The 25,681-nt window shown below is 49.2% G+C and overlaps 1 protein-coding gene across 4 annotated transcripts in view; it reads left to right on the top strand.

The window, feature by feature from the left end:
- Positions 1-9,941: 9,941 nt before the first annotated feature.
- The window catches only part of LOC138491336 (dysbindin domain-containing protein 2-like), a 554,316-nt gene continuing 538,576 nt past the window's right edge, over positions 9,942-25,681 (top strand). For 2 of the 4 annotated variants that reach the window (XM_069617811.1, XM_069617812.1), the window contains exon 1: positions 9,942-10,702. In XM_069617811.1, coding sequence (XP_069473912.1) covers positions 10,540-10,702 — 163 coding nt within the window. In that variant the 5' untranslated portion in view covers positions 9,942-10,539. The remainder of the gene's footprint in view (positions 10,703-25,681) is intronic. The other 2 variants (XM_069617813.1, XM_069617810.1) reach the window with 2 other exon arrangements.

The raw sequence follows: 25,681 nt of genomic DNA, 5'->3' as shown, positions 1-25,681 counted from the left end.
ACCCCAGCAGCACCTCTTCTCAGAGAAATCTTTCGGAGACTCCAAGGGCTATCCCCAGCCCACTTAAAGCCCGGGTGTAATTAGCATACAAACTGCACAACACTAGCAGACTCACACTGGCTCATAGGGTAAATGTGCAATGCATGAAGGGTCGGTCCAATTGGGTAGCGTGGGGTCATTTAATTCCTGTGCTATTGGTAGTATTTACCAATACTACAGGCCCACTGGCCTTTAAAATGCACCATTTACTGCAACAGACATCCACAGGCTAAAGCGGCAATGAGATCCAAGTTTTGTGGCAAGAAAAGGGAAGTATTGCAGCATAAACCAATTCCAATACCAGTACCAATTTCGATTGGGTGATTTTGTATCTAAATATGTGCTCTGTAAGGCGGTTTGGATGAAGGCGCCATATAAATAACACATCAATTATCATTATCGTTTTAAATATATACATTTTGTGACACTTATGCTTAATTAAAATACTTATAGGCAGCTACTGAATTTACAAAATGACATTTCTAATGAACTTACTGTCTCTCTGGATTGAAATAATCTTTTACAGAAGGAGATCCCTCATATAAGTGATGTATGGGCCATATAGCCCCCGGTACTGTGGACACTGGATATCAGAAATTGGCACCGATTTGTCGACCAGACTAAGTATAAGTAGCAGGTGGGTAAATTACTATATTTTGCACATTTTATCATCGTTTTGAAAAAGTTGCGGTACGTTAAAAAATGTCTACATTTGCAACAGGGCGAATGGTGTGACAAATGCTTTCTAGGTTCTACTAAAACAGTTTGTTGTGAACATTTCAGACTGTGGGCCTCATTACGAGGCTGGCGGTAAGGGGTTAACGCACCGGTAAGGATGCCAGTGCCGTTAACCCCCTACTGCCGCATTCCGAGGTGCCTTAGCAGGTCCCACCGGGTGTGTGTGATACAGTAGCTGCATGAGATGCAAGTATTATAACTGGAGGGTAAGCTCATGAACAAGTGGAAAGACTTGGGAGCTAATAATATTTGAAACAAGTGGGGGGGGCGTCCTGCCACTTACTTTAGGTCCATTTACCTGTATGGTAAAGGCTGAATTTCTTTGCATGCTAATTATGACAGTGGTTATATTATTTAACTGACTGTCATAGGTTTTCTTAAAAGATGAGCAAGAAATAGACCCTTATGGAAATGCATCATAGCATACTTTTATTATTCTGCTAGTGCTAGTAGGTACATAACATATTTTATGCTTTTAAGGTTTTTACAAAAATAAGTGTAGAAAATGCTATTTCATAATATGCATCTTAAATCAGAATACATTCATTTTGTTTTACAAATGCATTGGAAAAAAGAAAGAGTGAGTGACAAACATGGTTGTGACAAACATTCAACAAATGCACTAAAAGAGTGTAACAAATGTGATATACAAAATTACCATTAATATTGTTTGTTCGTGTCTTGAATAAAACATATAATCAAGACTGTATGGTGTTTGTAAGCTCTAGAGAAGACAGGGACCGGGTGTGTGTGATACAGTAGCCGCATGAGATGCAAGTGGCATATCCATGTGTGCAAAGGAAGCACCAGTACAGGAGTGTGGCTCCTCGGTTCACGGTGTACGTGTTTGTTGTAAATGTGTAACCAGACAGGGCTGTGTTCGTTTTCGGAATTAGCCTACACGGGGGATTATGTGTGTGCGATTAGTTTTGTTGAGCGGTACATGTTGCCTTAAAAGCACTTCAAAGCACATGTCGACATGCGGACGATGTGTAGGTGGACATGTGTGCCTAGTATTGATTAGCCATGGTCAGTGTCTGAGCCAAAGGGTTTTCGCATCTGAAGTGGGAAAAGCGAGGTCTGGAGGCTGTTCTCTAACTGTTGCGAGTTGGTTCCTCTGATGTTGGTCATAATCCAAGTCCTTTGGGGTAAGGGGGATGGCATGGTCAAAACTCGTGTCCCCCTGCATCCAAAAACGAACAGAACTTAGACACGTGCCAAGAAAGAGCCCCTTGTGAATCCGAGGCCTGCATTCGTATTCACATGCAGACCGCCCGGTCTGGCATCGGGCATGGATGACGTAGGCATGAGTGGGTGCAGCGCTCTGAGTCACAGGCAGCCCTGAGGATATTTTATAAAAGCACGTCTCATGGGTTTTGAACCCAACCAGTGCATCTCCTCTACTGAGCCCACACAGGGTGTGTCTGCTCCCTCACTCCTTGTGTGGTGATTCCCATGAAAGTCTATGGTGCATAGGGGTACGGTCCACTGGGACAGCAACGCATGATGGGGGAGGCATGAAAGCAAGCCCTCTGTTCATCAAGCTTAAAGAGGGGGCTGCCAGTCATGAAGCAATGCATTTAAATAACAAGACGTGTTGTCTTCTTACCAAACTCATCATAACTAATTTACTCATAGATAATAAAAAAACACACCACCATCCAACTAAAATTATCAAGTGCCCGACATGGTAACAGAGTTTCTTGTTAAGGGCAGGACCACATGGAATTAAATGCCCACCTATGGCAATAGCTTTGACTAAGAAGTGTAGACTTGAGCAGCCATTGCTTGGATCTTCACCAAAACAAAAACAAATCGAAATAGATGCCAAATGTATATCTACCTGCATGATCAAAGACATGCCATTTTCAACATCATTCCAAAACATTTCTAATTGGTGGCATTCAGAAAACGAGTTTCTTACCAGCAAAAAGGAAATGGAATCCCAACATCTAAGTGAGGCCTGCTGGGACCATGGACTCATGGAGACAGAAGTCTAAAGCCTGTGCTAGAAGAGTGCGCCATACTGGTGTTGTTATAATAAGGTAGACAATGTGATTGAGAGAGACATTATTTGACTTCTTTCTGAGAAACCATACATATCAATGCATGGGAAGCCAGTGCACCATCTCTCCTTAGCACTGTCACGGCATATCATTTCCATAAAAAACCTAGGATATTTGGGAGTTGCGGCCCTGTGTTTTATTTCTTTGACCGCTGAGCGACTACAAATATCTAAAAATGATCACAGCCCATTCACTTCGTAGATCTGACATGTGATGGTGGAACCACATTGCTGCCACCTTTCCCCGGCACGCTCCAAAAATTCAGCGGGAACCCCCAGAGTGAATGCAAAAGTCAGCACAGGACTGGAGCTTTGAGGTGTCCAAACATTGATATCAGTCCTTGAGATAGCGTGAGAAATTCTAGGTATTTTTTAGACACGTATTTTAAAAATAAAGTGGATCCTAAAATAGCATGTTCCGTCTCAGTTTAACAGCACATCGGACTCGTTCGCCTGGATATGGTGGCTGGGGCTGCCAAGAACACTTTATTTGAATAATCGCTGCAACTCAAGCATAGGGTCTAAAGTGAGGAAGAAGACCACCGACCTAGAGTCCATTTTGAGAAGCTGCCTATTACACCTTTAAATCTGCTTGTTCCAAAGAAACCGAAAGACCATAGAATTAGAAATCCAAATTTGCTTCTGGGCTAGATGAATGAGGAGGGCGTTGAAAAGGCATAGACATTATGGAATAATCAGCATTTTAACTCTTTTAAGCCTTCCAAATAGTGAGATGGGCAAGCTTGTTAGCTACCAAGAAAGTTCCTGGCATGCATTCATTATCTTGTCTATGCGGCCTTTAACCAATCCTGTGGGTTTATGAGGGATTAGGGAGAAAAGACGGGTCACAACAGGGTTCAGCGAAAATATAAAGGTATGCTAATGAGGCGTTAATAGAAATAACCATAAGCTCCTTGGCAAAAGCCGTGACATTTATTGGGCAATTTCTATTCACATAAAACGGTTAGATCTTGGGGGACGTTGTTAGAACATAAACAAAAGGATAAATGCATAATTTGCACTGTGGGTTGGAAAGGGGACAACTCTGCTATGTCCCTACTCTATTCTCAAGTGCCGAGAACAAGAGCCACAGGCCTTGTGTAAGGCTCTGGGTGCCTCTAAACAAAATATTCTGGCAGCCCTGTCACCATTCCTCTCCAAAGGAACTCCCAGTTGGCTTAACTAAATCATTTTCGGGGTCCAAACAAAGTAGGTTCACCATACATGTTGCCAAATCTTCCAAAGTGGTAGCCAGTCTCCTGTCGTATCGTGGCCCTGGACAAAACCATGCTTGCATGCTTTCTCCAGACTCCCAATTATACTTTTCAGTCAGGTTGCTAGAGCCTTGGCAACAGCTCACTGTCACAGTTTAGAAGAGAAATGGGTTTTGTATGCTATATCACTAACTAGAATCTTTTTAGTAAAATAACAACATCACCAGGAAAATAAGCAGGTTTCTCCCATTCATGCACAGCCTAGGCTGTCAATCACACAGAAGGGTGGCTGTCCTGAAAGGCCAGCCAGCTAGCCAATCAGGACTAGTTGCATTCAGGCATTCCTAGAGACAAAGGACAGGGGTCTTTCAGGAACCTCCCTCACATCCTGCCCTTCCAGACACACTGGAGCCAGAGGCGGGCTTCAGGGCTGAAGGCCACCAAAGACAAGACAAACAAAGGGCTCAAATCTGTCTCAACGCACAGATTCTCCCCTTTACAACAATACCCATTGTGTGGCATTGCTGCCCGCGGATCGGGCGCAGGGCGCGCAATCCGCGGGCAGCAATGTCACCGGATCAATACAGATCTGTTTGTGACGCGGGGGAAGGGGAGGGGATGCTTACTAGGTAAGCGGCCCCCTTCCCCCGGTTGCACCAAAGCATGGGGCCACAGCGCCAGAGACACCTGGGGGTAGATGATCACTGCCCCCAGGGGTGAACAGGACAAAAATAAATCGAGGGAAGGGGGAGGTGGGAGGGGGTTTGGGGCCCACTAGACCACCAGGGATATGGCAAAAAGTGGTGTCCTTGGATTTTTTACTGAATGAAAGGGGGGTGCCCCCCCAACCAAAGTAGAACGGGGGCACCCCTTGTAATCCTCCCTGGGGCAGATATCTGCTCCTAGTAAGGGCCATCTGACCCCAGGGAGGGATGCATGAGGTGGGCCCCCCCATCTGACGCCAGGGAGGTATGCATGAGGTGGGGCCCTACATTTGGGGTGGGGGTGAGAGGACCACCCCCATTCCAGTAGAACATTTGCCAGCAATGTAGGGAGCCCCTCAGCACCCCCTAAGAAGCAGCCTGCAATTTTGTATTATTTTTTTTGTTTACCCAACTTCGCTTGGCGCAGATGGCCACATTAGTGTGCCAATCTGCCCCTAGGGTGCCCAAACCCTACTGCCCCATCTATTGGGGGTCCTGCCCCACCTTTTGTGGTGGCCCTCTCCCCACCCACCCCAAATGGCTGGGGGGGACACCTCATGCAGCCCTCCCTGAGCCTCCTAGGAAGGGCTGCATGATGTGCCCCCCCCTCCAAATGGAGGGCCCTACCTCATGCATCCCTCCCTGGCGTCAGATAGGGTGGGCCCCCACCTCATGCATCCCTCCCTGGGGTCAGATGCCCCTTCCTAGGAGCAGATATCTGCCCCCAGGGAGGGTTGCATGAGGTGGGGCCCTCCATCTGGGATGGGGGGTGGTGAGTGCCACCCCCCGTTGCAGTATAACATTCGCTGCCAATTTAGGGTGGCCCTCAGCCCCCCTAAAAAGCAGCCTATGATTTTGTATTATTTTCTTTGTTTACCCAACTCCGCTTGGCGCAGATGGGCACATTAGTGTGCCAATCAGCCCCCAGGGTGCCCAAACCCTACCGCCCCATGCATTGGGGGGCCTGTCCTCCCCACCCCAAATGGAGGGGGGTGTACCTCATGCAGCCGTTTGTAGGTTGCCCAGGGAGGCCTGCATGAGCTGCCCCCGCCTCCATTTGGGGTGAGGAGGGAGAGGGCCCCTAAAAATTGTGGGACAGGCCCCCCAGTGGGTGGGGCAGTAAGGTTTGGGACCCCGGGGCCAGATTGGCAAACCAATTTGCCCCTCTGCGCCAAGGCAAGTTTCGTAAACAAAGAAAACAATGGTAAATGGTGGAAAGCTTTTTAGGGGGGGCTGTGGGGCACCCCAAAGGGTCTGGGCAGTTTCTAATGGGATGGGGCATTGACCCCCTCACCCCCCAGCCGCAATGGAGTGGGTGCCATGTCATGCAGCCCTCCATGGGACCAGATATCTGCTCCTAGGAATGGACACCTGAGCCCAGGGAGGAGTGCAGGACAGCCCCCCACATTATCTGCCCCTGGGGAGGGATACATGAGATGGGCCGTCCCTCCAATTTGGCCATGTGTGGGTTCCCACAGGAGTCCTCTCCCTGTTTCCCTTGCTGGCTTCGACACCCTAGGCCCAAATCTGTACGTTGCCCCCATGAACAAAATGGGTAGTGGCGAAAGGCTTGCGGTTACGAGTGGGTTACCGTTTTCCTTTTGCGCCCCCGGTAGGTGCACCCACACATGTGAGGTACCGTTTTCATCGGGACATGTGTGGGGACGTGGGAAGGTAGGCCACGTGTTGTTGGCTGTGTGTTTCGGTCGGTGGCCAGAGCGAAACGTCTGAGAATTGTCTGCATTTCCAGCCAATTTCAGAGACATTTCCCTGTGTCCACTCACCGAAACACGTCGCCAACAACAGATGTCATACCTTCTCGCGTACCCACAGGTGTCCCGATGAAAAAGGTACCTCATATGTGTGGATGCACCTACCGGGGGTGCGAAAGGAAAAGGGTAACCCGCTGGTAACCCCAAGCCTTTCACCACAGCACAATTTGTTCATGTGGGCAACCTACAGATTTGGCCCTAGGGTGTCGAAGCCAGCAAGGGAAACAGGGAACCCCATGCATTTCCAAAAAGAGGACATCCGTGGGAATCCAGAGGTCTGACTTGTGCAAATCGGCCCAGAATCTACTACACAGAACCCCTGGCAAATTCCAAATTTGGGGGTAAAAAGCACAATTTCCAGGCATTTGACTCTGCTCAACCACCGAAACACACTGCCAACAACAGATGTCATACCTTCCCGCGTTCCCACAGGTGTCCCAACGAAAATGGTACCTCACATGTATGGGTTCACCAATCGAACTGCAACGGGAAAAGGCTAACCCACTGATAACCACAAAAGGGTTTGGGGAGATAACCTACAGATTTGGGCATAGCGTATCCAAGCCACCAAGGAAAACTGGGAACCCCATGCATTTCTGAAAAGAGGGAACCAGTAGGAATCCACAGAAGTCCAACTTGCGCGAAGCGGACCAGAATGTTTTACCCAGAACCCCTGACAAAGTGAAAAATGTGGGTTTTTTCTTCACATTTTGGAGTTTGCCGGGGTTTCTGGGTAATACATTCTGGGCCGATTTGCACAAATCATACCTCTGTGGATTTCCACGGGTGTCCTCTTTTCGGAAATGCATGGGGTTCCTTGTTTTCCTTGGTGGCTTGGACACCCAAGGCCCATATCTGTATGGTGTGCCAGTCGGCAGAGAGTCTGAAATTCCGGTCTGAAAACAGACTTGGGGTTACTTGTGTTTTAGGCTTTCCCCTTGGTGCCCAGGTAGGTGCACCCACACATGTGAGGTACCGTTTTCATCGGGACACCTGTGGGAACGCGAGGCGGTAGGCAATGTTTGTTGGGGGCATGTTTCGATGGGTGAGCCGAGCGAAATGTGCAGAAAATGCATTTTTTCCCCACATTTCGGAATTTGCAGGGGTGTCTGGGTACTAAATTCTGGGGCAATTTGCCCAAATCATACCTCTGCGGATTCCCATGGGTGTCCTCTTTTGGGAAATGCATGGGGTTCCCTGTTTTCCTTGGTGGCTTGGACACCCGAGGCCCATATCTGTAAGGTGTGCCGGTCATTAGAGAGTCTGAAATTCTGATCTGAAAACAGACTTGGGGTTACTTGTGTTTTAGGCTTTCCCCTTGGCGCCCAGGTAGGTGCACCCACACATGTGAGGTACCGTTTTCATCGGGACATCTGTGGAAACGCGGGACGGTAGGCCATGTGTTGTGTTTGTGTGGTTTTCATAACGTTTTGACCCATTTGCTGGTGCCCTTTGTCACACAACCCTTTCATTTCCCAAATGTGACCTACATTTAGTCGCTGCTTTAGGCACCATACACTTTTGTAACCTGCACAAGTCACCTACCCTTGAAAAGGACTGCCTGTGCTCTTTCGAAAAGTGTATGCTTGCCATTCCTCACCACATTGGTTTTCCCGATTTACACATGCTAAGTGCGTCTGTTCAGGCCGTGAGAGTAAAACTTCTGTGAACCATGGCTCAGTGTTTGGCTTGTGGTATTGCTTGTTTCGTAAAACACTACAAAAAATGTGTGCTCTCCTAACTGCAAGAGTCGGGGAAATGTAGTGGAGCATTGCTTTTCTCAAAATTCATAGAAGCTACTGCCGTACCAAGCCAACCATGTCCAACACATACCTTTTTTTCAGTCATTTTCCCGCTTTTCCCCCAATCTATGGCAGTTTCCCCTACCTAGTTGTTGCCTGACCTACGCAAATCACCACTTCCTAAACTTGGAATTTTGTCTACTTTTCAGAAATATATGCTTTTCCGTCCTCCAAATCGGCTTTCCTACCCTTTTCTTCCATTCCGTCCATGCATGTCCAATTGGCAAAAATGGCCAAAATCGCCTACCTCTCACAAAACGGTTGATAACCACATCAAAATATTTTTTTTCCGTTTCCACTCAACCTGTTCTTGAAAGCCAGGAAATTGGGGAATTCAGCACAGCAAACCATTCGTTCCTAGCTCTTACAAGGAAAAAAACACAGGCTACTTTGTACATCAGTTTATTGCCATTTAAAAAAAAACAAACAAAATGTTCCCCCTTTTTGGGTATTTTCTCTCACCTCCCTAAAGCAACCTAGGATTCCTGGGTGGCGTTACGACAGTCTACATGTGGGAAAAAATGAGCCAACTTTTGGCTGAGATATCTCATGTTACAAAAAGGTTACAAGCCATTGAATGGCCACATACCGAAATCACCAAAAAAGGCCCTGGCACTGGGGAGAAATACCCATGGCACTTAAAGGGTTAATAGTGAGCATATTTATATTGCACACCACAGGCATTTGTTCTTTTGATATCTAATGGCAGCACTATTTGAAAACCATATCCCACTTATAATCTCAGTCTGTCTGGATACAGACACCTTCCTGGTAGCTTCTAATCTGCATCCACTATCCATGCTACAATATGTGTAGCGTTCTCCTTCCTTCCAATTGGTCTCCTCTATCCATGCATGAACACTTTTGCATTCTGTGAGGCAGCTAATATGAGTTATCTCTCTATTATGGGTTACATGTACCTTTTACATACAGTCCTGCATTAATACTACAGGCTGCATACCTTCCTGGATGCTATTGATAAAAAGTGTCCTGTATGTACTAGCACAGTAACCTCTTCATAGACTGCTAATGTTGGTCTTCAAATGCTACTTGTTTATCATTCTGATTAGAGCAAGAACGAAGAGGGTAGGGGACTTAAAGGGAGTAAACGTGCTTATTATGCTGTGAGACAGAATATCATCCTAAAGGTTGTGAGCGCAATTGGTGAGGGGCGGGGGGGGGGGGGGCGTGACCAGTATTCTTCAACCCTTAATTCCTTTGGTTTGGGGGAGGGGGCCCCAAAGATGTCCGTGCCCAGGGCCCAAAAGTGCTTAAGATGGCCCTGCTTGCTAACCTGAAAGTGCTGCAGCAAGTGCGATCCTTGCTGTTTCAGACAGCAGTAGGTGGCAGCTGGTTCGGGGGTAGAGAAAGGGCAGCATTTCAGGAGAAAGTAAAAGGTATGATATGAAGGAGGCTAAGAGCAGAGCCAGGGAGTGGTAGGCCCCCTAAGTGCAAGGCGAGGCTGGTGAGGAGGTTTTAGCAACAGATTGCAACTGAACGAGTGATGGAACTGTCCGAACACCTCCCACGTCATCTCTGTGATTTGGTACGCTCCGTTCTTGGCAGCAGGGTCGGAGTGTGAGATATGTTCCGAGCCTGGGAAAGAGGAAGGAGGGAAGATGAGTCACATGAAGAGTGAGGGAGGGGTTGACACTTGTGCACGGAGACAGCCTAGAAAGAACAATTTAGCAAAGTAAATGGAAAAGGTGCTTTGTGTGTGCACATCCACCGCACAGTGACGCTGGCCGGAGTGGTGGGAGGGGAAAGGGGGGAGAATTGTTCACTGGGCTCGGGCTAAAAATCTAGGACACTTCTGCCGGTTCGTCAGAGCCCCACAGTCTATTAACACTCTATAAAAAGCGAACGCTTGAAAGGCGCTGTTTTCGCAGCCCTTTAAATGGCCACGTGTTCGCAGTCTGAGCCGAGCAATTGCGACAGGAGACATCCAACCTTTAATGCGTCAGCTCTGCTCCTATCGCCCAAACTAAGCCCCCCTGGCGCGTGGGGACCCGAGGTCTTTATCTGCACCCCGACAGACTGATAAGTGGATTGAGAACCGGGAAGGAGGTGCATACACATGAAGTGGGGAGTGACAATGAAGAGAGAACAGAGGACACTTAATAAGGGAGAGAGACGCCCAGCGGGACTGGGAAGGGGGAGGAGGGAGGAGCAGGGCGGTGTGGGAAGAGCCCGCTGTTTGAAAGCATGACCGGAAAGTTAGAGGCGGTTGTTAAGACGCAGCGTGTGCTCGAGACTGCAAAAGTCATAGCATGTGAGTGCAGCACCCAGGCGGGCACAGCAAGCTACCCCTCCGCAGAAGCCAGCACGGACATGTCGGCACCAGGAGCCCCCGGCCGCAGGCTACCCTGTGAGTGATGCCAATACCAGAATAGTGGAATGCATAAATGAATGAACTGTATAGCGCGACTCTGCCATCTGAATGGTGTCAAGGCGCTCCTTAATTGGGGGAGGGGGATTCAAAAAACATAGCCTTGCCGCTTACGTCTTTTTTTTCTTTTCTACGAACAGGTGTTTGCATTGTTATCGTGTGGCTATGCACTTGTTATGGCGGGGGGGGGGGGGGGGGGGTGGTAATGAACTTGCCACAATGATGATTGTTGGGCTGTGGTAGGGATGTGCCCCTGTTGCCATGAAGCGCATGGGCTTGCCATGATGGGGCATACACGTGCTATGCCAAGGTGTGTTATGCATTTGCTTTTATGGTGGCTATGCCCTTGCCATAATGTGGTGGATTGTGCATACATGCATTTACTATGCGGGGGGGAGGGGCTAGAGGGCGGTTATTTTCGTGCCATCATCATAACTCTATGAAGGGAACATGCCTGATCCTGAAAGTGACCCACTGTGCCGTGTGTACTTCTCTCTCTTGTCGGCTCAGTAAAGGATGGGCGATTGTAGACAATAGTCTGTCACTGGTTATACAGAGATGCATAAAGATCGAGCATCACACACTGGTACTGTGGAAAGGGACGAATCCAAAATGCCTGCGTTCACATAGTGACATCCTTCTACGGGCTGAGCAAAATATAGGCCATGTGTGTAGGTTTAGATTAGTGAGAACAGTCATATGAAAGAGTCAGTCTAGTGAGAGTTGATCAATTGATTGTCTTCACAGGGTGAGTCTAGAGAAGGTTCTCTTGTGCCCATTTAAATGGACAGTCCAATGATATCTTATTTCTTATCCGTCCACAAAAGTGTTGTAAGAACCTGTCCAATTTAATGATGTTCCTTGCAATGTCCTAACACCACTGAGTGTTAGCCCCGCAACCCCTCGAATCTCTCCAAGTCTGTGCCGTTGCTGAAGGGAGCTAAGCAACTCCAGAGCTGTCACGCATGGGATGAAATGCGGATCATAGACAGCGTACAGGGCTGCGCAGCAACCACCTCGTAATTACTTTTCTAACACATTTAATTTGTAATCATCTGCGCCGAGTGTTTTAAGTGGGATGCTAAATTTAGGTGGGTGATCTTAGGCCACGACCTTATCGAGAGCCCCCCCCCCCACCTCGCCTAAAAGGGGTCCCGGGCTGGTGAAAGCAGGGGAGCTGGGGCGCACTGGCATTATTATCTTTGGTGCGCCCAGCCCCTCAGGTGTGACACCAGTGCTTCCCAGCTATCAGACACAGCAGGCAGCCCTTTCACTCAAGGAGCCGCATGGTTAAAAAACACAGGTTCCTTGAGTGAAAGGTCTGTCTGCTGTGCAATGACTCTGTACTCAAAAACAGGAGCAGGGCTCTCCTGTTGTTTCTGAGTCAAGAGTCATCAGGCACATGAAAGCCTGGCTTAAAGCTGCTTGATGACTCTTCAGTCCCTACAGGACTAGGACCCTACAGCCTTCCTCCGATTTATGAATACAGAGTCATCAGGCAACCCATGTAGCCAAAGCCACGGTTATACTGGCTGCCTGCAGGTATCAGTACTTTGGTTTAGAAAAAAAGAAAAGGGGATGTCTTTTCTGTTTTTCTAACCCAAAGTGCTGACACCTGCAAGAAGCCCATGTAACCGTGCAGTGCTTTAGATACACAGGGTGCCTGAGGTGACGGTGTTGCTGGGGCTAGTCGGACTTGGCCGCAGCCAGTCCCGGCCCACTTAAAGCCCTGTCTGTGCCTTTCTTATGCGTGAATGTTTAGGCAGTTGTCATTGCGAAGGGACATTTCTAACTAAATTACAGCCCACAGTGGCAGTTATCTACCAAATCTTTTCTGCTTCCAAGACAATTAAAGTGAGTAGCGCAATAAAACCCCTTTTAAAAGATGGCTTAATATCCATGTGTCTACTGTCCTGACGTGCAAAAAAAGTTTGCTTTTATGTGGATAGTCAAATGTTCTTTAACATCCTGTATAACAGCAACCTGTACGTTTTCTGTCAATCTTTATACACAGGTGACCTTTATACGAAATATATTTTAGCATGGGCGTTTTAATGTGATAAAAGTACAGTGGTGTATAACAGAAGATTTTTCAGGCTCTTATTGTCCATTCTGGGACTTGTAGCATTCCATTCAAGGTGTGGAAAATTAATCTATAATGATACTGTTTTGGCGTAACATGTTTCTTTAAGTATTCATGTATTGTTAGGCTACTTTACTATGTGATTTTTACTACGTGATTTGTGTATTTTTCAAGTAAACGCTATAAGACAGTAACATTGAAGTCCTTGCAAGCTAAAACTTAAATATCTGTACCAGGTGATGCTCAAAATGTATGTGGTCAAGTGCCTAAAGTGTATAGTTATTTAAAATTCCAGCTTCACCACTTAACCAACGTGTGTGATCCTGGGACAATCATTTAATCTCACTGTGATTTAACTGCAAAAACTAGAGTCCTTACAGCTGATTATGTTTGCAGTATTTAAAACAATCCCTTACAGTGGGACAGATTTCATGATATTAGGGACCGAATGGTGTCCCCTACTGCTCCTTAGTATGTAGTGTCCCAAGCCCATAACCTAGAATGAAGTTATTGTTGCGCAGGCAGTGCCTCAGTCTCGGGTCACTTGATTTAACAGGCAGATGCACAGCCTCACCTGCCACTCAGTGCACCAGGGATTCTAGAAAAGTGGATTGACTGCAGTAGAACCAAAATTAATGGCCACCCCGGGTACTGGGCTGGGCCATCCAAAAGACTGTCCCACAGGAGGACTGTGAGTGAAGCTCTTTGCTATGCACTGTTATGCTATGTTAATGCGTGTTGCATCCAGCACCTTTTGACATTTTCATGGTTTCCTTGAGCTTCAGGATCTGCAAGAGGAGGGGCGTAAGAGACTAACATAGTAGCAGCGGGAGCAAGAACTCGCTGCCATGTCGATGTGTGCTTATCAAAAAAGATAGGGTTGTCTGCAGTGTATAAGTGTCAGATATTTTGTGAATTGTCGGGAGCAGTGGTTAATGGGCATGCCGGTAATAGGGGGACATCCCCACCCACGCAGAGATGCAAATACCGGCATCGCGAAGCCGTTAATCACGGGCTGTGCGATGCCGCCCATACAGGCATTGCGGACCACCCGCAAACAGCAATCAGGATACAAGGCAACTGCCACAGTTGCACAAAATCCCCACAGGTGGAGTCAATGGAGGCTGGGCCAGTATAAAATGAGCACACCCACACACCACACCCCTTCCAACACCAAAATGCTACCACTAGCTGTTGCAATCATAGCGCTGGAGGACATGCCCATACTGCTACAACAACAGCAACAACAACAACTACAGCAGCAACAGGCAGCACAGAGGAGATGCAGGAGGAGAAGGAGGGTGAGACAGGCCCAGCAATTACCACCAGCGCAGACAGCAGTGCCTCGCAGGCAACCACCAATCCCTCGCACCAGACCCAGCCCTTTTAACATAACCCCTGAGCAGATCCACACCCTGTACCGGTTGGACCGTGACACCATCACCACTATAGTGGACATGATGCAGAACGACATTGGCAGCCTCATAGAAATACGCACTGCCATCCCCCCGCTATTAAAGGTGGTGTCTGTGCTCCACTTCCTGGCCACAGGCACCTACCAACACACAGTGGGCCAGCTGCATGGCATTTCACAGCCACTATTTACATGCATGTTGAACCAAGTGCTGGATGCCCTCCTGAAGCACGCAAGCAGTCACATATCCCTATCACAGACTGCCCAGGAGATAGCTGACACCGAATTAGGCTTCCATGCACTGGCAGGCATGCCCAATTGTGTTGGTGCCCTTGACTGCACCCATGTGGAATTGGTAGTCCCCCATGCCATAGAGGTGGTGTACCGCAATCGCAAGCAATACTACTCCATCAATGTGCAAATGGTATGTGACTCCAGCAAGATCATCACACATTGCTGCGCCCGATATCCTGTATCAACACATGATGCCATGGTACTGCACAGCTCCACGCTACCCCGTCACATGGTGTGACATGCTGGACCATGTGCCTGGCTGCTTGGTGAGTTGCACAACTGTCCCATGGCAGTGCTTTGGGGTACTGATGTGTAGGGATGCACAAGGGTGGGGCATACTCCACCTGGGTAGGAAAGGGGGGGCATACTCCACCTGTGTGGGAAAGGAGGGGGGCATACTCCACCTGGGTGGCAATTGCCGGTGATTGGAGAATGCATGCAGAGCAAAACACTCCTGACCTGAACCGGCCAAACGGAACATGACACATCACTGGGCCACATTGCACAAATTATGCATATTGATGACAACAAGTAAGAGGCACAACCAGGCCACCATGGTGATGGCAAGCAATGCATGAATGAACAGGATGGCAACTGAGGCAATGTGGTCAGTGTGACCATGCATAGTGAAGAATTAACAGCATGAATTGGAGGCTAAACCTTGTTGCAATACCACAGCACATCTGCCTCATCATGCATGATTACACCCTGCATCATCTATTGAACGCCATCCAGACTACCACACCACATGACAGTATAGATTGCATCTAGGTGACATTTTTGCATGCGTACAGGGACATGTGTATGCCCACACCAAATAGCTGCTACCATGACTGTGCTCGCTGAAGGTGGCAGTTCAGAGTGACACACACCTATTTTTATCTGCTTGCAGGTGATGGAGGATATCCCTTTAGGCCGTGGCTACTTACCCCTGTGCGGAACCCGCAGAACAGCCATGAAGAGGAGTACAATCGTGTTCACACCCGTACCTGTGTTGTGATTGAGCAGACCTTTGGCCTGTTGAAGGCACGGTTCCGCTGCCTCAGCAGGTCTGGTGGGGCACTCCTATTTAGGCCTGAGAAGGTGGCAAAGATCACCATGGCCTGTGTCATGCTGCACAACATGTGTGTCCAGAGAAATGTACCACTGCCACCTGACATTGACATGCATGGCCCGGGTGAGGATGATGAGGATGGAGACGGAGGTGAAGTAGCCCCCCTGCCAGTACGTGATGCATGGGATGGCCATGCTGTACGCCAAGCACTAATTCACAAATACTTCTGAAACACAGGGACTATGATAGACATGTGTCAGTGACACACTGGCTCCATGTGTACATGCACACTTGTATTGTTGGGAGTTCGCCACTGAACACCATCACACATTAAATGTACATGCACAAAATGAAGAATGTCCAGACATTGAATTTTTGGCACACAACGGGTGTATTTTTCAAACGGGCAACAATATGAACACCCCCCCCAACCCCCAGTGAGCTCCCTAACCCACCCTAAAAACCCAATAACCCCCAGTGAACTCCCTAACCCACCCTACAAGCCCCAATAACCCCCAGTGAACTCCCTAACCCACCCTACAAACCCCAAATGTACTCTGATGATTGTTCCTTTCACCAACAACCATGTGTCCAATGGCCATTGTTTGGCCAATCTACATCTTGGCCTTTTTGGTATCCGGGGGTGGCATCTCCAAGTGCCGTGCACTCCTCCGGGTCATCCGCACAGGGCTTATGTGGGCTGAGGTTGAAGGTGTTGTAGCAGAGGACGTGTCAGAGGCAGGTTCCACGCCTGCTCCAAGGCGTGGCCGCTGCATATGGAGCAGGATGGACATTAGCACTTGCGTTACTGCCCCCAGACAGTCCCTCATGACGACTGCAGATGCGTTAACGGCAGCAGTGTTCGCAGCGATGGCTGCTGTGGTCTCCCCTGTAGGCTGTAAAGGCTGTAGCAATGGCCCTCCTGGTGTCCTCCCCATCGGCAATATACTGCCGCATTAGATCAAGCATTGACTCCTGTCGTGCCTCCACCCTTGACACGCGAGCCTCAAAGGTGTTGGTGGTAGCCAGAGTGCTGGTGGCCGGGGTGGTGGTAGCCGGGGTGGTGTTAGCCAGGGTGGTGGTAGCCGGGGTGGTGGATGGCGCTTGCGTGGGGCCCACATCCAGAGTGCTGTCCTCCTCGAAGAGGCACATGTCGGAATCTCCGAGGTCGGAGTCGTGGAGGCAGGGATCGTCACTGCTGTCGGCCTCCATATGGGGTGGGGAGGTGGTCAGGGGGCTTGGGGTGGGTGTAGTGGATACGACTGTGACACCCTCGGTGTCCACATTTGCATCTGCAACGTCCGTGGTGGTTGGTGGTGCAGGAACGGAACCCCCTCCCACTGTTGTGGGTGGCTGCTGCTGGTCTTGATGTGTGTGGCCCACACTGGCAGCAGGTGTTTTTTGCTGGGTTTCAACCCGGTCTGGCACACTGCGTGTTGGTCTGGCCTGTTTCTCTGGCTGGGGGGTGGTGGTGGCCCCTGTGCCATGGCTTGATGTTGATGCCCTTGTATTCTTCTCCTGACTGGCATCTTCCTCATCGGTGCCTGGGGGTTAGAAGAGATGCAGGTCATCAGTGATGGTGTCACATGCCAGCGACATACTATTGCACTGTGATATATTCATACATTCATGCATCCATTTATTACAGGAATGTGGCAATTGGTGTTCTGAGGGGGCATGTAGGCCATCAATGAATGGCAGGTGGCATCCCATTGATATGGGGTCTGTGTGTTGAGTTACATGGGCACAGTCATGTTATGTTGCCCGTGTGTTGGGATTGGGATTGGCACTCAGCATGCATTTGTGTGTGGCAGGGTGTGGCTGGCACGCATTATTGACTGGATATGTTGATGTGGGTCTGGGACATGCATTGGCTTGCCTAGTCTCACTTCCACGTCACTTGTGCTAAGTCATGATTTCCCCTACCGGGATGTGCAGGGTCACTCACCTCTTTCAGGGGATGATGTGGCGCCCATCTCCATCTCTCTGAATCCCTCTATTGACTCGGGATCAATGAATGAGCTGGCAGTCTCCTCCTAGGGCATCAGCTTTGCTGGTGAGTGTGGCCCCCCGCCTGACGGCATGGCCGCCCTCCTCTTGACTGCCAGGATGTTCCTCACCCTCAAGCGGAGGTCGACCCACCTCTTTCTGTAGTCATGCACAGTGCGTGGGGTGGTCCCCACGGCCGACACCCTCTGGGCAACCTCCTGCCAGATTTGCTTTTTCTTCATCTGGGCAGCATGCTTCATGTCATTTGACTTGATTATGTCTGCATGCTGGGCCAGAGTGTCCGCCAGCATGTTGAGCTCAGCGTCAGAGAAACGCTGTTTCGGCTTCCTGGGGGTCATCTTCTGGGTAGCCTTGGACATCCTCAGGGTTTTCTGACAAAGCACGACACAAAAAGACTAGTGGTTGGGGAGGATGGCAATGGATTGTGTTTTTAAAGATGGCCGCCGGCCCATTTCCCGTTCCTGCGCGATGACGTAATTTCCGGGTCCGGTTTTGCGAACCCGGTATTAGCATGGTGGTATTACCAGGCCGGTATTTAGGGGTTGCTCTGAGGCGGTGCCGGTATCGGCGGGTCCCCTGATGTCGCTATCGGGGGTTTGGAGGGCCTTTAGCGGCATGCCGGTATTACCATTACCGGCATGGGGGTTTGTGCGTGCTCGCGGACTCGTAATCACCCGCTGTTAGCGGGTTCATACAAGCACGGTCCCGCTCTTACCAGCATGCCGGTAATGAACACATTTTTACCGGGCTACTCGTAATGAGGCCCAAAGTCTCTGAACAGAGCAGTGTCCCACCACTTGAAGCATTGGGCCCCTCGACCCCAAAGGAATGGTTTAGCTGCGCCCCTGAAAGTGATTGCCTTTCACTGCACTTGTCTTTTAAAGGGCTTATGGAATGAAAGGTTTAGCCTTTATATTAAAGTGCTGCACGTTGCACTTTTCTCTAAGTGACCTGTGCAACACATTGGGGGTCATTACGAGGTTGGAGGTAAGGGAAAAACGATGCCGGTAAAAGATTACCGGCATCGCATACCGCTCAGGGATATTCTGACCTGAGAACCCGGTATTAGAGGCACTGCTAATAACGGTGCCTCTAATAGCGGCAAGGGCGCGGGCACGCGGGCCTTCAGGCTGGCAATACCGGAATGCTGCTAACAGGAGGACATCACAAGTCAGGCGGACATGCAAATACCGGCATCATGAAGGCGCTAATAGGGGATACCATCATGCCGGCAATACTGGCATCGCAAAGCACCCGTAAACTGCTAAGTGCATTGTTCCCAACTGCCACAGGTGCACACAATCAGCACTGGTGGATGCAATGGAGTCTTGGCTAGCACAAAAGGAGCACACCCACACACCACACCCCTTAACACACCAAAATGATTCCACTAGTAGTAGCAATACTGGGGATGGAGGACATGCTTGCATTGCTACACCAGCAACAACAACAACAACGGCAACAGCAGGCACCACAGAGGAGACGCAGTAGGAGAAGGAGGGTGAGACAGGCCCAGCATGCCCCACCAGTGCAGCCAGTGGTACCACGCAGGCAGCCCCCAATCCCTCGCATCAGAGCCAGTCCATTCAACCTAACCCCTGAGCAGATCCACACCCTGTACCGTCTGGACCGGGACACCATCACCACCATCGTGGACATGATACACAACGACATTGTCAGCCTCATAGAAATAAGCACCGCCATCCCCCCTCTACTGAAGGTAGTGTCAGTGCTCCACTTCCTTGCCACAGGCACCTACCAGCACACAGTGGGACACATGCATGGCATATCACAACCCTTATTTTCCTGCATGCTGAACCAAGTGCTGGATGCCCTCCTGAAGCACACAAGGGCCCACATATCCCTACCACAGACTCCCAGGAGATTTTTGACACAAATGTTGGCTTCCATGCACTGGCAGGCATGCCAAATTGTATAGGTGCCCTCGATTGCACCCATGTGGAGTTGGTGGTCCCGCATGCCATGGAGGTGGCGTACCGCAACCGCAAGCAATACCACTCCATCAATGTGCAGATGGTATGTGACGCCAGCAAGATCATCACACATTGTTGTACCCGATATCCTGATCAACACATGACTCAATGGTCCTGCGGAATTCTATGCTACCAGGCTACATGGAGCGACATGCAGGACGACTTGCCTGGCTGCTTGGTAAGTTGCATGACAGACACATGGCAGTGAAATGGGGGATAAATGCACACACCACCATGGGGTCATTGTTGATGTGACCGCACGATGTGCACATCACAAAACACTGTGCCCCAAAGCATCTATAACTGAACATGACGACTAAATCCCATAGCAATTAAGTAAGCTGGACACCTATCACAACATGCCAAACTTAAAAACACCCCACATCCCACAACACATCCACCACTCATCATCGTACCTCATCCTCTGTAACACAATCCTTGAACATGCTGTGAATATTCACAATGTAAATGACTGCAGCAAATCACTACACAGAACAAGCATCCATGGGAGTGCACTGAACAAAATCACGAGGGAATCCTTCGCTTGTCACAGGGCCGCCACCACCACAGAAGTGCAGCATGTCGTCATCATCTTAATAATCAACGCTGAATGCCTAATATTGCAGAGCCTACTGCCAACGCTGCCAGTTAGAAAAACAGACAAAACACTGCACATCCCAAATTTGACACAAACACTGCGGTATGCGTCCACAATGCATAAGCAACATCAAGGCAGTGTACATTGTGTATCAACTTGGAGATGCAACCCACACCACAAGTATATGGCACAAAACACACTGAGGGCATGAAAATTGTGTGCATACAACCAGGGACATGTGCATGTGACCAACGATAATCTGCAGGCATGTGTGACTACTACAGCTGTCCATCATGAATCGACTGACATATACCTTTATTGCCTCTCATGCAGGTGATAGTGGCTATCCCTTGAAGCTATGGCTCCTCACCCCTGTCCGAAACCCACAGAACAGGCATGTGGAGGACTATAATCGTTCCCATACCCCTACCCGTGTGGTCATCAAGCAGCTCTTCGGCCTGTTGACGGCACGGTTTCGCTGCCTTAGCCGGTCGGGTGGGGCACTCCTCTAGAGGCATGAGAAAGAGGCCAAGATCATCATGGTATGTGTCATCTGCACAACATGTGTATCCGTTGGAACGTGCCCCTGCCCCCTGACATTGAACTGCAACCACCTGGTGATGATGAAGGGGATGAAGAAGATGTGGCTGCACATCATCGCGGTGCCGAAGCACAGGAGGGACGTGCTGTGCGTCAGTCAGTGATTGCACAATATTTCTAACACATGGGTGCAGAGGCTGACATGAAAGTTGGACAGAGGGCACTGGGTGTGGGAGTACATGTACACTATGCATTGTATATGAATAAATGACACATATGCAATGAGGAATGTCCACTCAAGATATTTTTTTCACACAACAGGTGTATTTAACTGTCCAATAAAGATTAAAGTGCTCAGATCCTCCTCCACACACACCCTCTCCCCATCCACCTTCCCCTACAACTCCCCCACACACCCTCGCCCCCCTTCTCCTCCCCCCAACAACTCACCCACACATGGTGTCCAAGCAATTGTCTATTGCCTTCATCAGGCTGCCCGTCTACATCCTGCCACTCCCTGCACCAGGTGGCGGCATGTTCGAGCGGCGCAGGGTGCATGCCGACCACTGTAGGGGGCTGGTTTGCGTGGAGCTTGAGGAAGATGGGGTGGCCGCCTGCTCTATTCTGGGGGCTTGACGCTCAGCCTCCATTGCATCAGCCATGTGGGTGAGGACCTGCCTCAGGGCAGACGCCTCCTCACACAATCTATTTGTGCTTTCCACGTTGATCTGCCTCAGGGAGGTGGTGTTGTCGCGCCCCCCCTACCTTGCTTGGGCACTGTCTGTGACGAACTGTCTCACCAGGGCAGTGAGTTCCTCCTGCCGCTGCGCAGCATGTCCTGCCTGCTGCACCCCCGCCGGTACACCAGTGGAGGTGGAGGGTGCAGGTGTTACATGGGCAACTGCATTTGGGTCCTCTATGGGACTCATGCTCCCTTGTATGGACTCCCCCCCCCCCAGAGCAGGTGCTGTCGTTGTATGCGTCGACAGGTTTGAGCTGGGGGGATGGGGCCGGACATGGTGTAGCAGGTAGGTCGGAGGAGTCGTCCTCGACAGGCACACACACCTGTCCCTGCACGTCGTCATCTATGAGGGGTGCTGTAGCTGCCGCCTCCCCAACAGAGCTACTCTCTGCAGATTGTGGCACTTCGACTGTCTCCTCTGCAGGTGCCTCAGGTGTTGTGGGTATTGTGGTGATGGGCCTTGGCGGCACCAGTGCCGTGGCATCCAGGGCTGGTTTGGTCTTTGGTGCCTGTCATGGCTTGTGTGGGGCTTTGGAAGTGGAAGGCCTGTTGCCTTCATCCCTGGCCCTCTTCCCGGGTGTATTCGCCTGTGGCGGTAAGTCCTGGGCCTCGCTGTCAGGATCTGAGCCTGTGGGGGACGAAGAGAGGGACAGCGTGAGTGATGGCTTGACAAGCATCATGCTAACATTTGTATTATTGCTCATCTACACATTAGAGGGGAATAGGCAGTGGAGTTTTGATGTTCAAGTTGCTTGCTATATGGGTGGATCATGCAGGCATCCGTCGGGGTCACTCATGTTGGGGCGGGCGTCTGCTATGTGACATGCATTTCTGTTGTGGCCTGAGTGCAGTGTGACTTATGCCATTTTCATATTTGTGTGGTGTGTGTCAGGTATGGCATTGCCATGCTGCAGGCATGTGCATGTGTCTGTGCTGCAGACAACTAGGCTAGGAATGTGTATGTATTGGGCCATGCCTTGCCTCTTTAGACAGACACATTGGTGGACTGTTATCAGACTTTGCATTAGTGTTTTCTTAGGCAACTCACCTCCTTCCGCCGATGACGTGGCGCCACACTCCATATCGCCCACGCCTTTGATGGCCTCAATGTCAATTGTGCTGGCACAGATCTCCTCCCACCGGCTCAGCTTTATTGTTGAGCTTGCTCCTCCACCAGTAGCCATGGCCTGGCTCCTGTTTGAGGACAGGATGTTCCTGACTCACAGGCGCAGGTCATCCCATCTGTTACGGACATCCTTTGTGGTGCAGGGGGTGTTGCCAACCGCGCTGACCCTTTGGGCGACTAGTTCCCAGATTTCCTTTTTCTTGAGGGCTGCCTCCCTCTTGAGGCTGTTTGCAAATACGACATCGGCATTGTCAGCCAAGGTCTCAGCCAGCATGGTGAGCTCATCCTCATTAAAGCGCTCCTTGCGCTGGCGGGAGGCGCCTTTTTTTACTGCCTTGGGCATTATATAGTTGTTGGAGGTTGATCTATGTACTCAACAATATGCTCCTGGTCCTGGGTGCTGAGGATAGCAATGGATTGTGTTTTTAAAGATGGCCGCCATGCTCTTTCCCGTTCCTGTGCGATGACGCTACTTCCAGTTCCGCTTATATACGATGACCGCTAATAACGGTGACCGCTAATAGCGGTCACTGCTAATGCTGTTTCAATTGATGCCGGTAGTGCTGTCTGCGCTTTCCATCATGCCGCTAAGGGCCATTTTCAGCCTGCCGGTAAGGTCGTTACCGGCATGGCGCAAAGCTCGTTCACGCATACTCGTAATGGCCCTCTATTAGCGGGCTCTTTACTGCACGGACGCGGTATTTGCTCCATGCCGGTAATGATAGTTACTTACCTCCAAACTCGTAATGAGGCCCACTGTCTTTCAAGGACCCGTGTAGTAAAGGGCACAGCGCTGGGAGGGCTGGGGCTCTGGGCTCTCACCCCACACACTCTTTATGAGGGGGTGTGGGAATCCTTGTAATTGGTTATTTATAACGCGCTTAATACCCAGAGGTTTCTAAGTGCGGACCCGGGGATCGGACCTGTGGTACTCCGTATCGCCTTGCTTGCAAGACGAGCAGGTAGCCCGTGAGCTATACTCCTGAGACATGTAGGTTTCTTTTCTTCAGTGCTGACCCAGAATGATTGGTACACGGGCAAGAGTTTAGTTCGGCTTTGCATAGCCCTTAAAATGCGAGGCACCACCTGCCCGGCCAATTAGGAACGTCTATGGGAAAATTGGAATAGAACACCAGGTCTATGGAAATACAAAGCAATTGCACATTGACCTATCCACGTTTACCTTTTTAAATCGTTGTATTTACATTAAACAATTCAAGAATCTCTTTCCATTCAGCCACAGGCTGGTCATTTTGTGCATGAATAGCAGTGATGTTAAAATTCCTAATGTCATGTGTTGGGGCGAAGCGATTTACTGAGAGGAGTTAATATAAAATACTATGTTGCTAGGGGACAGTAATGTTTCTTTGTACAAAAGACAGATTGCAACGCAGCTAGGAGTGCACCTGTTTTAGTAAAACTGGCTTAATGTGGCGTTTTAGAAATATAATATATTTTTTAACTTAGGAAATTAGTTAATTTCGGTTCAAGTACATAAATCATATACAACATTATAAAAAGGGAAAAGGAAAACATACCTAAAACATAGATGCACATATATATATATATCTCCGATTAGCTGGTTCCCATGTAAAATCCTACATCATCACTTCTAAAATTAATTACCAAAACTGCCTGTGCATTTTTCCCATCTGTTGCTCTAATGCCCTTTTACAATTAATACCTATTCTGTGGATAACAGGAAAAGGGGCTGGTAAGACAAAGTCACCCAAGCGCTCCCACTCTCAAGTTAAGTGAGGAGAAGGCAGCGGGTGATTGTATGGTTATAGTTGCTCTGTCCCAACACTCTACAGTACAAAGAATGAGTTAATCATCTACAGTCACACTGCACCAACACTCTGAGTTTGCATGCAAAGGATTTTGCATAGACTTTTTTATTCCATTCAAAGTTCAGCCTGACACGTGTTTCGAGCCTAAGCTCTTCCTCTGAGGCTTGCATAACTCGTGAATCACAATGTCCACAAAAGAGTATTGCTATTAGGTAGTCTATCCGACTCAAATAATCAACCTTAGTATCTCAAAGCTGTTGCGTCTCACCCAATTATCCTTTGCACGCAAACTCAGAGTGTTGGCGCAGTGAGATTGTAGATGATCATTAACTAGTTTGTGGATAATTGGCACAGGTATCGAGTAAATAGGGATACAATTAACTACAAATTAAGAGCTCTGTTACAATTGTCCATTACCTCTGCCTATGTAAAACCCGGCCATTAATCATGGCCTTTCTGTTTCCCCAGTGGCCTGTTGATTTAAGTGAAACTGCATATAGGATGTGGTCTACCATGAAGGAATGTAAAATGTAGGGTGGCATGCTTACTTTCCACGACCTCGAACACTGTGTGGTTGTCTTGTATCATTTCTAAGTAGATCAAGTCCTTATGCACCTCCTCGTGGGGGAATAGGCCTTTCCTTTTCCAGTCTCTCTCCAACGAGAACCACCCAAGAAAGAAAGTGGTCGAAAGAACTTGAAAAATCTGATTCCAATCTCCAAAGAAAAACTTTAAAGGCTGTCATTAGTTTGCATCACCTAAGGGAGTATGGCACGGACACAGTAGTGAATAAAGTTTATTAATCATAAATACAACCCAAGTGTTTGTGGCTTATGATCATGCTGTTTTAGCAGGAAGAACTGGGGAATGTACCCTGCATTCAAGCAAACGTACTTTGAGGGTGAAGGCTAATATGTGACATACTCCACAATTCCCATTTTAGCATACCTTGAACCCCCTCTTTGAGAGTAGCCAAGTAGAATTCCCTCTACATCACCCTGAAGCGATGCCCACACAGGAAGGACTGTTGTTCACAAACTGCATGCACTCCTGCCAAACTGCATGCACTCCTGAAAACTGCATGCACTCCTGCTCCCATAGTACCGAGACCTCCAGAGGACCCATTATCCCAGAATGCACATTGCCTGACTCATGCCAGAGGCCTCATATGACTACATTTGCCAACATGCCTTCTCTCACACTCAGTGCGTCGGTTTCCCAGGAATACGCATGCCACAATGCGCTGCACCACACTCATCACAGACGTCTTCTTAGGACTGCAGCATAGAATGCCCCCTGCATCAGTCAGTCGA

The sequence above is a fragment of the Ambystoma mexicanum genome, chromosome 10 (genome assembly GCF_040938575.1).
Source record: "Ambystoma mexicanum isolate Mex_15411 chromosome 10, UKY_AmexF1_1, whole genome shotgun sequence".
Lineage (NCBI taxonomy): Eukaryota > Metazoa > Chordata > Amphibia > Caudata > Ambystomatidae > Ambystoma > Ambystoma mexicanum.
This window is presented reverse-complemented; position numbering and strand designations above follow the sequence as displayed.